This window comes from Phoca vitulina, unplaced genomic scaffold (assembly GCF_004348235.1).
Source record: "Phoca vitulina isolate PV1807 unplaced genomic scaffold, GSC_HSeal_1.0 scaffold69, whole genome shotgun sequence".
Taxonomy (NCBI): domain Eukaryota; kingdom Metazoa; phylum Chordata; class Mammalia; order Carnivora; family Phocidae; genus Phoca; species Phoca vitulina.
This window is the reverse complement of record NW_022589772.1, coordinates 3417066-3435150: the sequence shown is the minus strand read 5'-3', so window position 1 is coordinate 3435150 and position 18085 is coordinate 3417066. Positions and strand designations below refer to the sequence as shown.

At 36.2% G+C, this 18085-nt stretch overlaps 1 protein-coding gene across 1 annotated transcript in view; it reads left to right on the top strand.

The window, feature by feature from the left end:
• The window catches only part of ALG13 (ALG13 UDP-N-acetylglucosaminyltransferase subunit), a 63674-nt gene extending 46251 nt beyond the window's left edge, over window positions 1–17423 (top strand). The window contains 5 exon segments of the mRNA XM_032392720.1: window positions 1125–1290; window positions 7970–8134; window positions 11909–11949; window positions 13714–13894; window positions 16514–17423. Coding sequence (XP_032248611.1) covers window positions 1125–1290; window positions 7970–8134; window positions 11909–11949; window positions 13714–13894; window positions 16514–16779 — 819 coding nt within the window. The 3' untranslated portion in view covers window positions 16780–17423.
• The last annotated feature ends 662 nt before the right edge of the window (window positions 17424–18085 follow it).

The window sequence follows — 18085 nt, the reverse complement described above, 5'->3', positions numbered from 1 at the left end:
CTTTGTGGTGCCTGGCACGGTGATCAGTAAAATTCATTCGAGAAATTGATTATCTCCTGTGTTCCAGACATTGTTCTATGTGCTGGCGTTTGACTACTCATAGTCCTATTCCAAACCTCTTAAATAACGAGTGAATTAATATAAATTACTGGTCAATCTCTCATGTACTGAAACTGAAATGTAAAGAATAGGGAGCTAGCATCAGAAAGGTTGCTGAAACCATGGGAGCGAATAAGATAATCCTGGGGAAAGGAAGAGATTTGAGGAGAGCATCCAGAACAGAGCCTGTAGATCACCAAATTTTAGCAAATGGGTAGGGAAGGAATAGTTAAGGAAAGAGGAAAAGTAGGAGAGTGTAGTACTATGGGAGCCCCAGGAAGGGAATGTTTCAAGGAATAGTCAAGTGTCAGTTGCTGCCAGGAGGTCAAGCACCATAAGGACTAGCAAGAGTCTATTAGGATTTGTTGCCATGAAGACCACTGGTGACTTTGAATACAGTTTCTGAGGACCAGAATGGGTAGCAGCCACACAGCAGTGTGTGGTAAGAAAACGGAGACTGCATTGAGAGCAGCATGTTCATGAAGTGTGTGTTAACTATGTAGTGAACATCTCTCTGTGCACAGTGCTGTAGTGGGTGCTGCAGCCTCATCAGAAAAAACAAATTGCAGTCCCATGAAGTTTACACACAAAAAAGCAAAGCACCTTTTCTGTTAAAAAAAAAAAGTATGTGTTAGCGTGGGGAAATGTATCCACATGTAAAAACAAACATAGCAATCTCTGGATAATATGTAGGAAATCCAGAGATTACCTGTTTGGGGAGAGGGGAGGGGAACTAGGCAGATGGAAGATAGGGGTTGGAAGGAAACATTTCATTGTATACAATTTTATACTTGATTTTTGAATCATATTAATATATTTTTCAGAAAAATAAATTTAAAAATTAAGATTTTAAAGTTAATTGTGCTCTTTTAAAAGAAATAACCTCATATACGGTTTACATAAAGATTGATTTCTCAGTATTTTAGTCATCCAAATACTAGATCTTGAAACTTAGAATCAGATAAGAGACTAACAGTGTTTGAGAAATCACTAAACTTTTCTAAACTTTTCTTCTGCCCTTACAGATGATGGTAAATTCTACAGCAGTTGCAGCTTCTTGTGCCAATAGTGTTCCAGCTCCAGTCTTACCTAACTGTGCAGCAGCTAATCAAGCTAGTAGTACCACTTCAGTTTCTTCACAGAATGCTGTACAGCCTCTATTTGTGTCTCCACCTATACAAGGCAGGCCAGGTAGGTTATTGGTGGTTGCTTACTTTGGGAAGCCTCTTTTCCTGTTCATGAGCATGCACATACAACAATTCTAGTGATTAGATAGGATTACTTTAATTTCTAGTATTAAATTTGTTTAACCTACTTAATAAAGTATGTTCTGTATTTGAGGAATCCATGAGATTTCAGGGCCAGGGTTTCAATTTTTTTCTTGCAAATTTGGCTTTGATATGATTTTGTAGCTATTGTTTTGCTACCTCACTGAAAATTTAGAGGACTTTACTAGTTAAACTTTAAGTTTTATTATACAGGAATTAAAGTAGAGGTGTTTCACACTTCACAGAATTCCTGAAAAGTTTGCTGTAAAATACTTTTCTGTATAATGAATCATTTTCCCATGAATGTTGTAAGAAAGAATATAGGCTCTAGGATTTAAGAAACTTAGGTTAGAATTTTGGTTTTACAACTCCCTACCTCTGTAATTTTGGACAAGTTATTTAGCCTTACCTATGAGCTCTTGGGGGTACTGGTAGTACCAATTTATAAAGTGGTCATGAAATTCCAATGAGTTAATATAATTTAGAATTCTCAGAATTCTGGGAAGGTGGTGGCAACAACAACATAGCTATTTAATCTGAATCCTCAAATAAAAATGGAAATAGCAAAACCAAAACCCATGGACAACATTTACAGTGAAACTAGGTGACAAGGTATCCCCACAAGGTGTCCCTAAGCAGTTAGGGACAAACCACCAGTCACAAGACCTGCATGCTATCAGGGTCTATGTGGGAGCAAAAAGACGGAAGCATCAGGGATGTTGTCTGATGGACCTGAGAACAGAAGAACCCCAAAAGAGCTAATAAGAATTCACTGGAAAGTGGGGCGGCCAATTTGGAAGGAGCAGCTAAGACTGGGAAGGGATTTGACCTCTCCAATACTAGGTGAGTGCTTTGGGTACCTAGTAAAGGGACTTGAAGGGCTTGGAGCAATCTGGCCCCTAAGAACCCTCAAAAGTGACCTGCCAGGGCTCCCTGTCAGGATAGTATTCCTTACTGGGGAGAAACTACTGGGAGTGGAATCAGAATTGATCGGGATTGGGAAAAGAACATGTCCAGACCAAAGCAGAGGAGAACAGAGCCATGGAATCCTAGAAAGCAGTCATGTTTTTGAACACTACACAAAAACAAAACTACCCTATATCCACCTCATTCTATTTTTTTTTTTTTTTTTTAAAGATTTTATTTATTTATTTGAGAGAGAGAATGAGATAGAGAGAGAGAGAGCATGAGAGGGGGAGGGTCAGAGGGAGAAGCAGACTCCCTGCTGAGCAGGGAGCCCGATGCGGGACTCGATCCCGGGACTCCAGGATCATGACCTGAGCCGAAGGCAGTCGCTTAACCAACTGAGCCACCCAGGCGCCCCTATCCACCTCATTCTAAAGTTCCCCGAAAAAAATTTCAAGTGACAAAGGAAAAACACTAAGGTGAAATCCTATGCAAAGATGTTTTAAGAACAAAAAAGAATAATATCCCTATAGACAGTAAAGACATGTCAGAAATGTGCCAACTAAAATGTGCCAACTAAACTAACAGCTATTTCAGAATGAGCTAAAGATATAAATAATATAATACAAAACATTAAAGAATAACTGGAATTAAAAATCTTAGAATAACAGATCAGAATTAGAAAAACTCGAAGTGATAGAAAAGCATTAAAAATGGCAGAAACTCATTTCAGTTACGAAGACTAAACTATAAAGAACATGACCAAGTATATACAACAGATAATGCTTTAAAAGAAAGATATAAGAAGGAGGGGGAATCTAAAATGAAGAAAAGGAAGATAAAGATTCAAGTGACTTGTTAAAGTTAGGCAAAGGAGATCAAACAGTGATAGAAGTCTCTGAAGAAGAAAACCAAAGTAAGGGAAAAGAACAAATACTGAAAACTATAATTCAGAAAACTTTCCCTGAAATTAAAAAACTTTAAAACTATATACTGAAACAGCACTCTGCATCCCTGAGAATATTGACCCAGAACAGCCAACACCAAAATAATTCTAGTAAAATGACCAGACTTTAAAGAAAAAGCAAGTCCTTTGATTATCTAGATAAAAGAGCTTATGGAGTATAAAATAAATAAAATGATAATCATCAAACTTTGACAGCAGTTCTTTATGCTGGAAGAAAATGGAGTAACATTTAAAATAAGGAATGTGTAAAACAAAGATTTTATATTCAACCAAAACTGATTTTCAAGCCTAAAAGGCAGTAAGAATTCAGAGAATATTACTTGCATGAGCCCTTCCTGAAGAATCTACTAAAACTATGCTGTCAAGCAAGGTAATCACTAGCCACATGTGACAATTTAAGTTTTAATTAATTACAATTAAATAAAATCTTCAGTTGCTCAGTTGCACCAACCACATGCCAAGTGCTTATAGCCACATGTGGCCAGTGGCTAGTGTATTGGACAGCACAGATACGGAATATTTCTGCCATCACGGAAAGTTGTATTAGATGGACATCAGTGTTCCAGAGAATGAGTTGACTTTTAGACTACCAAAACAAAGACATCGACAGAAGACCTAATGGTAAGTATTAAATGTATAATTACATAAAGAATTAAGACAATGAGGGCTAAGAGTGGAGAATACACTATGTAATAGCAATAACTTTATGTTTGGACTATGTAGATATTGTATGGCTATTCTTAAAAATAGAGTTGAGAGACCATATGCCAAGCATTTTTTAATCCTCAATAATCACATGAGGTTCTTTTATCTAGATAATCAGATTGTTATTCTGAGACTGTAATGTCGGCTAAAACAAATGAGTGAGTATGGGATACTCTAATTATATCCCCTTGTGCCCTTGCAAACCAGGAGTCTAAGTATGGAAGAAAGGTAATATGGATATAATAAGGCTAAAGAAAAGTTTTTATGGTCTCAAATTTGAGTTGGAAGTATCAATATAACTTCAGGTGTTTTATCTTTAAATATACGTGTATATTTCCCAGCTCTGTCCATTGAAAAGTTCTAGAAACAATATTCTTAGCACTCATTTTGTGGTCTTGACATGCCATTTCTTACTTAAAAAAACCAAGCAGCTTTGTGGAGAAATGGCTGCAGATTCCAGGTCTGGGCAGGAAATGTTCAAGATGAGCCTATATCATTTTGTCATACCAGATAGCAAAGAAGCTATCAGACTACTGGGGCCATGTCAAAAGAACTCAGGAGCCATCTTGAAGAGGTTCTCATTGGCCAAAGATGGAACAATTTGAGTCTCAACGATGATAATTGCAGCAGACTGGAACATACCAAATATGTTAAACATAAAAGTTCTTAATGATATTTTAAAAATTGGTCACCTTAGGATGACAAGAAACCAGTTCATTTTCTTAACTGGAAAATAAAGTGAAAGAATAAAGCATTTATCCTGCCTACCTTATATGAACTGTACCACTGGGTAACCAAATAGATGAGGGAAAGTGTTTCTATATATTAGTATTCTAACTAAACAGTGAAGATAATTGTTTTGCAGTCCTTACTGAATTAGGTATTAAACAGCAATAGCTGTGAAGATTGCAGAAACATTACCTATAGGTATGTCAAAGGAATCAATCCTGAGTCTGATCCAGTCTCCTGGATCTAGCTGCCTATTTGCAGGAAATACAGAAGAACATATTGTAACACACCATGACTATATAATCAGGAAAATACAGACTGGGAAACTCAATAGGTCAAAGGGCCAAGATTTTTCAAAAGAAAAACTGAAAGGAAATGACGGATGGAGAAGGGACCGATAGTTTAAAAGACATTCAAGACCTCAACTTTTAAAAGCTATCTAGGGATGCACGTTTGGATGACAAAACTGTTAAAACCACAAAGGAGTGATTACTGTGAAAGGGTAATGGTTAAATTACGGTGGGAGGGAGAGGGTTGTGATTGGGATGGAGCACAAAGACGTTTTCTGGAGTGACTGGCAAAGTTTTATTTCTTGACCTGGATAGTGTCCACTTTAAAATAATTCATTTTGATTTGCTTTCTGTATCTGATTCACTTATAATTTAAAAATTAGTGCTTAGCATAATTCCTGGAATAAAAGCATTCAATATATGTTCATTAATGACCATAGAAATTTTTCACTGAAAACGTTAGTGTAGACCCTGGTTTTACTACTTTGTGCTAATTGCAAGGAAAAGCATTAGTTGTCTGCTCTGCAGACTTCTGAGCTTCAAATCAAATGACAGGTGAATCAAACATTGGTTGGAGTGCCTCATTTATGTACAGTCATTGAAAGCTTCCCATTTAAATGTCAGATTGTGTTCTGTGTAGATATTTCTAAAAATGCATTTATTTTACTTCTTTGAGTCACTTATCAACCTCAGCTATAACTCTACTAGGTCATGGCTGCTATGTAATCACACTTTAACATTTCTTTCACTCCTCTAGATGAAACAGCTCATGTTTCCCATTGTGTTATTCTTGTGTCTCTCTGGCAGCCCCAACCCATCCTCCATTATGAAGTCACTTCTTATCTGGCATTGTCATGGCATTAGATGCAATGATTGCCTTTAATATGAATCTCCCCATAGGCATTAAATACTGTTAACTGAGTTTTGATAACTGTTCCCAAGGCTTTTGTCAGGGCCAGGACTAGTGACTCATTTGCCTTGGGTGCAAAACTTAAGAAAGTGCCAAAAACCACAGTAATCAAGGTAAATAATACTTTAATTGTACTTTTTTTTTCCTTAGAGCGTGTTTGTGTATAGGAGCCAGGTGGGGGGACAGAGGGAGGAGAGAGAGAATTTTAAGCAGGCTCCACGCCCAACGCAGAGCCTGATGCAGGGCTTGATCTCACAACCCTGAGATCATGATCAAGCCTTACTATATATATTCATATGCTCTTCTGAAACGTCCTGAAACAGACTGCAGCTTCATAGGGCAAATAAGCATTTTGAATGGACTATGTTTGTTTCCATTAATATTTTAGTAAAGTTTATATTGTTTTGGAGCTATCCCTTAAATTCTACCTGTTAAACCTATAGAGCCCTGTTAAGCTTACAAATGAGATGCTCATGTATCTCTAGAGCAATTGGAAATTATAAAACTTTTTCTTCAGGGACTTACTATAATACGCATTTTCAGGGAAGGTGAGTTCAGATAAAATAATCTCCAAATTTCTTCTGCTTTTGATTCAGGCCCATGAGAACTTACTTAGCTATCCATGTCTAGTAGTTGGTTTTTACCTAGTGATCATAATCACATTCTGCTATCTTTAGCTAATGGCTATTTTTTTTTTTAAATGGTGTGATTTGAGTGCTAGTTTAAAAGGAATACAAGTGGAGCTTAGTTGAAAAAGCCATTACTTTATGGAAAACAAATTCATAAAGCCTTTTGAATATTTGGAGATACTCTAAAACTTAAATGCCTCTTCCAGATCTGTGAAAGTGGAGATTTCTACGTACATGACAAAACTCCAAAACAGTTGAGCACGTTTTAAAATGTTACTGTTTAATTTGGGTACAGTAAGAATCATTTTTTGGTGCCCAGTTCTGAGTTTTGACAATGCATAGAGTTGTATAACCACCACCACAATCAAGAGAGAACAGTTTCATCACCCCCAAAGAGTTGTTTATCCAAGTTTTAAATCACCCTAAGACATCTTCTATCACTGTTAGCCTGTAACTGTATAAAGGGTATAGATAAGTATATTGTAAGTATTTATGTCAGGGAATAAAAACAGTAGGGATTATTTCTAATACTTGACCTTAAATTCCTCTTGCTAAATTAACAGAATAACAAATTCAGCTTGTGTGCACCATTCCTGTACTAAACTAAGTGTTCTAAAACTCTGAACTTAAATCTTTATTGAACATTGAAACTAAAGTTTCTGTACTTCTCAGCGTTAAAATTACAGTGCAGGTAACACAATAAATTTAGTACTTGAATGTCTTAAGTTGGCTAAAATGATTGAATTGAACTTGAAGGGTTGTATCATTCATCTTTCATCAAATTTAACAAATTTATCTGGTATGTGTATGGGAGATACTTACTTTTACTATGTTGGAATTTCTTACGTCAAAAATTGAAACTCCTGAATGAATATTGTTTTTAAACTATAGCCACAGGTATATAAAGTCAAAGGGATAAGGTATTTCATCTAGCCTGTCTTAGATTCTGTGTGTCCTTAGAAATGGAACTGTCATGGTTTAGAATGCCCAAATTCCAGTGATGCTACTAATAAGTAGAAACCTTCAAGGTTTACTTAAATCTGTAATCTGTGTAGTTTAGTCTCTCTTACTAGCTTCTGCATCTTGTGATTTGACTAAGAATGGCAGATGGCTGAAAACATCCTTAACTTTATATTAAGCTAAGTAAAAATTTTGCTTTAATGGTATTTCATTCATGTATCTGTTAGCTGATGTTTTTTTATCATGAAGTCTTTATAGTCAAAACTCTGCAACTTCCAGTTTTTTTCCTTTTAATTTCAGTAATTACCTTAATTCAAAATAACCTGTAATGAACTCCCAGTTTCAACTGGCGATGTCTAAGAATGTGGGCAATTCACCTTCCAAGTTTTTAAGTCAAACCATAGGAATTAGAGTTGTTTGACCATATTGGGGACACAAAAGTAGAAGATGAACTACTGCTTATAAGGTGTTATAGTTGTGCATTGCTACTTTGTTTTCTTTTTTAGTGATTGCTTCACCATCCTATCCATACCTTTCTGCTCCTATTCCTGCTGCTGCTGCTGCTTCTTTACCACCTCCACCTCCTCCTCTTGAGGTGGGAGAGGCTTCAAACTTACCACCACCACCTCCACCTTATTCCTGTGATCCAAGTGGCAGTGATCTGCCTCAAGGTAAAGAGATTTTGAGAGTTGTGTGAGGGTTATTTAGTCTGAAATTTTTTTTATTTTAGAGCATATCTCTCTTTGGTTATCTACTGGGGGTAGGGTCCAAATGGAAATTGACCTGAGAGCATAATGCTAGGTAAGTGACTAAGGAAAGAAAGAACTGAAAGCTGAGAAAACCTTCTCCATAATCAAGAAGTGGATGGTTTTTTGGATAGCTACAGGTCTGTCTTGAACATTTTCTTTTTGTTCTCTCAACTATTTTTTTAAATTTTTTTTAAAGATTTTATTTATTTGAGAGAGAGAATGAGAGTGAGAGAGCACACATGAGGGGGGGGGAGGGTCAGAGGGAGAAGCAGACTCCCTGCTGAGCAGGGAGCCCGATGCGGGACTCGATCCTGGGACTCCAGGATCATGAACTGAGCCAGCCAGGTGCCCTGTTGTTTTTTTTTTTTTTTTTTTTTTTTGAAAAGCAGGAATTGATACCAAAATTTCTCCATTTCTTACATTCCTGCCACAAGTGTATGAAATTGTTGCAGTTTTCGATATTTAGGATTCCAAGTGAATTTTGAAGTCTGAGAAGGTTTTTTTTTTTTTTTCTTTTTTTTTTGAGGAATTGGGGGTCTGATCTGCCTCAGATTTAAGCCATGTGGTCTTGTTTCTTTAATTAAACTAAGGAGTAGCTTACTTACCTATCCCTGCCCAAGATCTACTCTGTCACCACATAATGGTGATTTTGCATTTCCCAACATTTTATTATGAAAATGTTCAGGGGCGCCTGGGTGGTTCAGTCGGTTAAACATCTGCTTTGGCTCAGGTCATGATCCCAGGGCCCTGGGATGGAGCCCCACGTCAGGCTCCCAGCTCAGCGGGAAACCTGCTTCTCCCTCTCCTCCCTGCTCATGCTCTCTCACTATCTGTCAGTCGGTCTCTCAAAGAAATAAAATCCTTAAAAAAAAGTTCAAATATACATGAAAGTTGAATTTCAAAATGAATATTCATGTATTCGCCACCTAGATTCTATCATTAACTGTACTTGCTTTATCACATATCTGTCCATCTTTCCCTCCATCCATCTCCTTGTCCATCAAGTCATCCATTTCAGTTTTGGTGCATTCCAAAGTAAATTGCAGACATCAACATTCTTCCCCATAAAAACTTCAGCATACATATCATTAACTAGAGTTTGGAGTTTATTTTTTCTTTTGATGTAAAGTTAACATATAATGCACAAATCTTTAAGTGTATACTTGCTGAGTTTTGAGAAATAAGTACATGCACCTTTGTAACCCAAATCCCCATCAAAGTATAAAATGATACCATTATCTCACTGTTACCTCATGCCCCTTCCCAGTCTTTTTCCACCCCTGCTTCTACTTACCCCCAAGAGGCAGCCACTGTTCGATTTTTTTTGTCATAGTTTCACTTGTTTTAGAATTTCATATGAATATACAATATATACTTTTTATGGAAGGCTTCTTAAGCTCAGCCTTATTTTTTATATTCTTTCATATTGTTGCATATATCAGTAGTCCATTTGCTTTTATTGCTGAGTTAGTATTTCATTGTATAAAAATTCCTGTTTAGGGGCGCCTGGGTGGCTCAGTCCGTTAAGCGTCTGCCTTTGGCGCAGGTCATGATCCCAGGGTCCTGCTCTGTGTCGGGCTCCCTGCTCAGCGGGGAGTCTGTCTCTGCCTTTCCCCCAGCTCATGCTCTGTCGCTTACTCACTCTCTCTCAAAAAAAAAAAAAAAAAATCTTTAAAAATTCCCATTCATTCTTTTGTTAGTGGACATCTGGGTTATTTACATTTGGGGGCTTTTATGAATAAGGCTGTGAGTATTCTTGTAAAAAGTCTTTATGAACCTATGTTTTCATTCCCTTTGGGCAATACCTAGGAGTGGAATTGATGGGTCATAGATAAGTGTGTTTAGTTTTATAAGAAACTGCTGGTCATTTTTCCAAAGTTGTATCTTATCTTTTTCTACTTTTTTCTAAAGATTTTATTTATTTGAGAGAGAGAGAGCACAAGCACGGGGGAGGGCAGAGGGAGAGGAAGAAGCAGACTCCCTTCTGAGCAGGGAGCCCGATGCGGGGCTCGATCCCAGGACCCTGAAATCATGACCTGAGCCGAAGGCTTAATGACCGAGCCACCCAGGTGCCCCTTATCTCTTTCTACTTTTGCAAGAACTCTGCACCTGATTTTTTACTTCTAAACGTTTGCTGGCATATGGTGATCTACTCAAATTCTTTCCCCTCCAGTCTTCCATCTTCCTCTTAAAATCCAGTCATTTTCATGATACCCCCCATTATATCTCAAAGTGATGTTTCTGAGTTTTTATAGTCCCTATCTGTGCGCCTTTTTTTTTTTTTAACAGCTTGAGATCTAGTTCACATACTATAGAAGCCACCCATTTTAAGTGTACAGTTCAGTGGTTTTTAGTATATTCCCAAATATGTGCAATCATCACCACTATTTCTAGAACATTTTTGTCACCCCAGAAAGAAACGCTGTACCCATTAGCAGTCACTTCTCATTCCCCCAGGCCACCACTCTTCTACTTTGTGTGTCTATAGATTTGCCTGTTCTGGACATTTGACATATATGAATCATGCAGTATGTGGTCTTTTTGTGACTGGCTTCTTTCACTTAGCATGATGTTTTCAAGGTTCATCCATGTTGTAGCATGTATCCGTACTTCATTCTTTCTTATAGCTGAATAATCCATTGTATGAGTATGCCACATTTTATTATCTATTAGTTCATGCACATTTGGGTTGTTTTCTCTTTTTTGCTACTGTGAATAATACTGCTATGGCTATTTGTATACAAATTCTGTGTGAACATACATACACCAAGGAATGGAATCCTCTGCCATTTGTGAATTTATTTCCTGCTATTATCTTTTGATATTCTTTAGCTTAACCTTTAGTCTTTATACTCTACTCCCACATAATGGTCAAAATAAAAGCAATCATGATTGTTTTAAAATGGTAGTAAATATATTTCTACATATCAGAAGTCTCCAATTTAAGAAAAAGGGGTTTTCTTAGAGTTTGTTAGTGGGACTCAAGTTAACTTAGAAGAATATACATGGATCCCAGGTCAGTCAATAAAAATTCATTTAGAGATATAATTAGAATGCTAAGATTATTCCCTCTTATCCCATAACATCTAGTTTTTATTTATTTGTGAAATATGTTAAGTTCTATGAAGAAGCTTTTATCACCTTAAGATATAAATTATTTTGAGTTACCTTTCTTACTGCCTCCTCTTTTTGGAGTTCTAGTGGTGTGGTATGTTAGTCATGTTAAGTAAAAGCAAGGTGAATTGTTTGATACAGTGCTAGTTATATTAGGCATCATTAATCTTGGCATTAGAGCATTAGTTTGTACTGTGTAGTAGCTCCATTAACAGAAGACAATTATGATTGGTTATGTAGTAAATTGCTTGTCTCAAGAATAAAGTCTTGATTTTATTCTTGAGACAAGCAAGAAAATGCCTTTACTGGATTCTTTCTAAATATTAGCAGAGTAGTATTTCTGTAACATCTGCCTAATACTCAGACTAGAAATAAAATATGTATTTGGTAATTAAACCTTGGATCAGAAAATGATCTTACCTATAGTGGCAGGTAAGTGGTCATTTACTGTAAGATAGAATTGAGGGTGGTGGTGATGCAAGAAGACTATATTTATAACTACTTTATACTCAGAAAAGCTTTTAAGTGGTAGTTCTAATTGCTTATGTCTTCTAGCACTAAAATTAAGATTTTTAATTTTAGATACAAAAGTTTTGCAGTACTATTTCAATCTGGGATTGCAGGTAAGTCATGTTAAAATTGCTTTGACAAACTCTAGATTAAAAATGTAAGCTGGTTTGATAATCAGACTCTTGAACTTTAAAAGCCAAGAACACTGTGAAGAGATAAGATAATTCTGAAGATGATATAAGTCAGTTTTGTACTTGAGCCTCCCAGTGCTTCAGTTCCTCTTATAAAATAGTTAAATTATGGCAAGTGGTGGCTCTAAGCAGCACAACTTAAACATTTATTGGCCCCCATATTTAGCATCATATATATGCCAACCCTTCACTGTGTTTTTCTGTTTCAATAATAAATGGATCATTTGTCTTGCTTGAAACATTTTTATGGTTATTTCTACATTTTATATGAAAAGTAATTGGACTGATTCAAAGACATTTAAAGGGCTGTATTATTTTTAAAGCAGTTATGTGTTCATAGATATTTACCAAACACTGATTTTCACCACTCCCCTGAATTGTAGAAGGGTGAGGGTTCTGACAAATATCTTAATATCCCTGAAAGGTGTCTCTGATTTCAGGTAAGAGCTCTTTTATTTTGTTCTTTCAGACATCATCCCCCCCCCCCGAAATACACCTGACTTCTGATATAACAAGATGGCATATTTCCTAAAATGGAATGATACATTTTAAGATTTAGCAGATGATAGTAAACCAGACAGACTCCTGGATAATGCTCAGATTAGTTCATATTCCCAGACACTGATTTCACTAGAAAACTGTCTTCTCCAACTGGCACACATTTATAAATTAAGAATAGTGGAATGGGATGTTTGTTCTTATTTCCTAAATGCAGTTTCAAGAATTGAAAATATAAACTACTTGCACCTTCAGTTATATTAGTTTATTATAGGTACATGTGGAAACACTGTAATTCATGTCAGATGTCTGAGGCATTTTAAAACATCTGCATTTTACATCATGGGAATAGAAAGACATTCAGAATAGTTATTTTAATGCTTTTTTATATCAAAAGTAATAGCATTCATTGTAGTACATGTGAAAAATATTAAAGCATAAAGATAACCGAAATCATGTGTACAACCACTATACACTGTGATATATTTCCTTATAGCTTATTTATTTCTTTTACAAAATATTGATGAGGCTATGTAATTTTGTAAACTTTTAAGTTAACAATGTGAGCACTTTTTTTCTTAAATATTTCACAACACAATTTTTTTATTGCCTCTATTGTATCCCATCATGGATATATCATAATTCATCCAGTTCCCTATTGTTGAATATTTAGGTGGTTCACTGTTTTTTCTTTTTAAAAAAATTGATGTATAGTTGACATACAATGTTACATTAGTTTCAGGTGTACAGTATAGTGATTTAATAAGTCTATACATTTTGTTGTGCTCATCACAAATGTAGCTACCTACCATCTGTCACCATACAATGCTATTACAATACCATGGGCTATATATATTCTTTATGCTGTACCTTTCATCCCTGTGACTTAGTCCACTCTGTTTTGCTTTTAAAAATAATGCTAGGAAAGACATCTTTGTATACAGGTCATTGTGTATATTTGTAATTTCCTTAGGATGCCTTCTTAAAAGAATTCCTATGTTCAAATACGAGATAGATCCTGCAAAAGAAGTTAAAAGTTGTAGTAGAGAATAGATTTTCCAAATGTTCTTTTAGGTCAAAAATGCTACTCTACCTGAAAATCATAGCCTAGTTTGTTTGTTTTTTAGTGAGTAACTGTACTACTTTAAGAAAAGAGATTGTAAAGTCTTTCTTTCTTTCTTACCCAAGTGCTATCACCACAACTACTGGCACTCCATGGTCTATGCGCCACAGATGCAGCAGCAGCAGCTTCATGCAGAGAATTATCCAGTCTATGCTGAGTCATCTTCTCTGGTAGAGCAGACAGTTCCTCAGTTGTATGGTGAGGTGGGGAGACAAGATGGCACACAGGCGGAAGCATCGGCAAACAGTGAGTATGTAATGAGAGTGCCTGCAAGAAGGACAATTGGACTTTATTATGTGTAATTTAATAATAACCTTCAGATATCTCATTTGGCCCATATTCTAGACCTGTGTTTTCTTGTTTGTTTTAGAGAGCGAGCATGAGCAGGGATGGAGGGGCAGAGGGAGGGAGAGAATCCTAAACAGGCTCCACGCTTAGCGCAGACCCTGATGTGGGGCTAGATCTCATGACCCTGAGATGATGACCTGAGCCTAATTCAAGAGTCAGACACTTAACTGACTGAGCCACCCAGGGGCCTCTCTCTCTTTCTTTCTCTCTCAAATAAATAAATCTTGGAAAAAACAAAGATAAAAATCCCAGCTTTCAAATAAAAATTAGAATTTTGGAAAACTTATATCTGCTGCCATGAGCTTGACAGCTTCTCAATACTTTTCTAGATAGATGGAGTTATTGGGGCCTCTGGCTGGCTCAGTCAGTAGAGCATGCAACTCTTGTTCTCAGACTTGCGAGTTTGAGCCCCATGTTGGGTGGAGATCACTTAAAAAAAATAAAAGCTTAAAAAGATAGATGGGGCTGTTAATGAATGTGTTTTTTCACACTGTATAATAAAATGTGTGAACATTTGGGAGATCTGTGTAACTCAGTACAATAATACTTTTACAATTACCAATGCATGGTGTTACCTATGTATAATTTTGTAAAAGATATATTCAAAGTGCAAGATAAAACAGTGGATTTCAATATTGAGAGAGTATGAAAAAGTCCACATTGCTACTCACCTTTGACGACTACCACTTACCTAGTTTTGGTGTAGCATCAAAGAATATCTAATTATCTGAAAAGGCTGGTTATTAAAAGACTTCTCTCTCTTCCAACTGCATATCTGTATGAGGCCAGGTTTTCTTCATATACTTCAAAACAATGTATCACAATTGGTTAAATACAGAAGCAGATGTGAGAATCCATTTGTCTTTTATTAAGCCATACATTCAAGATTTGCACAAATGTAAAACAATGACACTTATCTCACAATATTTTTGTTTTGGAATATAAACTTATTTTTACATGGATTAATAAATATTTTTAACTTTCTTAGTTTAATTCCTAATACAGTAAATATTGGTATAACTCAAATAAACAAAAGCTGTTTGAAATAATCAATTTTTAAGAGTGTAAAGGGATCCTGAGACCAAAAAGTTTGAGACCGCTGTGCCAGACCATAAAGATGGTTTCTCTATGAATTAACAGTATTGTATAGATGGAGCAGCATTTTAAAGGATTTAGAATAGGATCTTGACTGCCCTTAGAAGGAATCAGCAGGAGGTAGAAAAAATTATATAGACTAACAGAACCAAATCTATCTCACATTACAGCACTGCTACTTGATGGTTGTGATCTCAGCTAAGTTACTTAACCTCCCTAAGCCCGATTTTCTGTAAAATGGGAACTATTTGACAGGAATATTGCCAGGGTTACTGTAAGAACTAAATGAGATATATGTATATACTATATGTAGAAGTATACTGTGCCTGGTGCGTGTGAGAAATGTGAATTTCCTTTTGTTTCTCCCTTCATTTAAAGCATTTTAATGGTTTGGAAATATTAGCACTATAGAATCTTATCCCTAGTGTGGTGATGTGATATGGCCCATAGTAATAAAAATTAAAGTGTCAACCTTCATTGCATTTTTGTACCATGTACCTTTTATAGAATTATTTTTAATTATTGTAAACCATGAGACAGTGGCAGTCTTCATTCCACAGAATGTGCTCATCTACGTTATTCCAGGTAATGAAGGACTCCTTTTTAATATTTACATAGTCACTATAGCAAGGACAGAACTGCATCTATTTCCACTAAAACTGACTCATGGTAGCAAAAGTGGTGTAAAATTAAAGTGATGCTAGGATCTTAATGATATTCAAGAGGTGACACTTTAATGTTTGGTCTTTAGGATGCTTTTCAGAACCTTCAAGTATAGATAGACCAGATTGTATACACACCAGAGTTTTAAATTGCTAAAGTAATACAAAATGGTTATTTGGATAATATGTGTCACTGTGGGGAACTATTGGATAACTTAATTGGGAACTACCCTTATGAGACTAGAAGGACTCTAGAGAATGTTTCTGTATGTAGTCTGTAGGTACTAAATCATCCCAGAAAGATAGCTGTCTCTAGGTAGAATACATTTGACCCATTATACACACACACATATTTAAATTTTTATAATTAGGAAATTTTCATATAATCTTTTAGTAGCTGGCTTCAGTCCCTAATGTTCATATCTAAAGTGCTCTGGGATGCCCGGGTGGCTCAGTCGTTTAAGCTTCCAACTCTTAATTTCTGCTCAGGTCATGATCTCAGGGTCGAAGAGATTGAGCCCCGCGTTGGGTGCTGCACTAGGCATGGAGCCTGCTTGAGGTTCTCTCCCTTTGCCCCTTACCCCCCCTCTTCCTCTCTCTAAAAAAAAATAATAAATATATGAAAGTGCTGTTGCCACATTTGCTGTGATCTTTCCTGTAGTTAGTGCTGAGTTTCACTTTTACCTGAACATCCATTTATGTTGATGTTTTAGTGAATCTTTGTATATAAAGTGTGTACTGTTTGCATTCTTTGTTTCAGGTACTTTTCCAAATGCTGACCCTGCATCTGTCCCTCATGGAGCAGTCTATTATCCAATGATGTCAGATCCCTATGGGCCACCACCTTTGCCGGGTTTTGATTCCTGTCTTTCTGTTATGCCAGATTATCCCTATGTTGCCCCTTGGCATCCAGTTGGTGCAGCATATGGTGGTTCTTCTCAAATTCATGGTGCTGTGAATCCTGGGCCAGCTGGCTATATTGCTTCGCCTCCCTCAGCTTCTCATTACATACCTCAGAATATGTAAGATTCAGCAGTATGAAGTATTCTTGCACTGCCATTTTTTGCTGTTTTGGTTTTTAAAAAGTATTTTATGTTAAAGTGATTTAGGTGGTTAGGGTGGTTACTATCTGTCTTTAAGATTATTTTATCTTTTGATTTAAAATACTACTTTAAATAAAGGAATATTACTTTGGGTTGTGGATAAAGAAATTGAGATGGATGTACAGCTAGCCCCATGTTGAGCATATTTCATTACATTCAGCTGTTTTCCTGCCAGCCAGCTTGTCAACTTTGTATTAGCTGATGGTTCCAGTTGATAAAAGGAATAAATCATACAAACTACTTCCTTGGTTCAGATGTCACACATCATATTAAACCGTGCAAAATTGGAATAACTTTCACTTTTTTCTAGGAAATAAAAAAACCAAGAGCAGTTGCTTCTGGATAACTATTAAATGAGAGAGCTTTTCAGGTTTCTTAAGAATTGTCTGAACTGAGTTATGTTCTGTGATATTAATCAGTTTTGAAGGCACATGGTGCTCTGCTTTAGATATATCCCATATGCTATTGTTTGATATTGGATTTATGTAACTGTTTTACTGCACAGTATTGAATTGGTGTCATTTGCACAGTTAGCAGTAAATAAAAATTAGCATTTAAAATTGCTAAAATGAGTGGGATTTTTTTTTCTTTTTTTTTGTGTCAGCAAAGAGTACCAGACATTGGATTGTCCTAATGTTTTTCCCCTGCTATCTTGGTGGCAAAAAAAAAAATGTAATTTTATGACATGAACTTGTGGGTCCCAATTGAAATGTGATTCATTCGCAAGGCATTATGATGCATACTACCAGTTCTTTTCCCTTGAAAATGTCCCTTTTTAGGTTGTGGAGTTTTGTTGTTGTTGTTGTTTTTTAAATTTTAACTCCCTTATGGAACTTTAACCTAGACTTACTTTCTCATTGTCCTGTACTTCCAATAGTTGTATCTTTCAGTTTTTGTTTTTAGACTTACCTTGTATCTCTGTAGGCCTGCCTTGCCTTGTCTCTGACTTTCTGTGAGAACTCTTTCATCTTTTCCCTTTTATTTACCCAAAGACCACAAGATCCTCTGTATTCATCAGTTCTGTGAGGGGTTATTCATAATGAATGCTTTGCTGTATCTCACCTGACAGCTATTTAAAAAGAATTCTTTGGTTGCCACAAAACCTACTTATATTGCCATCTTTAAAGGTTGTTCTTGTGAATCAGTCCATTTTTTCCCACCTTCAGCTACACCCTAGGCAAAAAGAACCATTTAGAACCTCCAGGCTCCAGGAAACTTAGCAGCTTAAA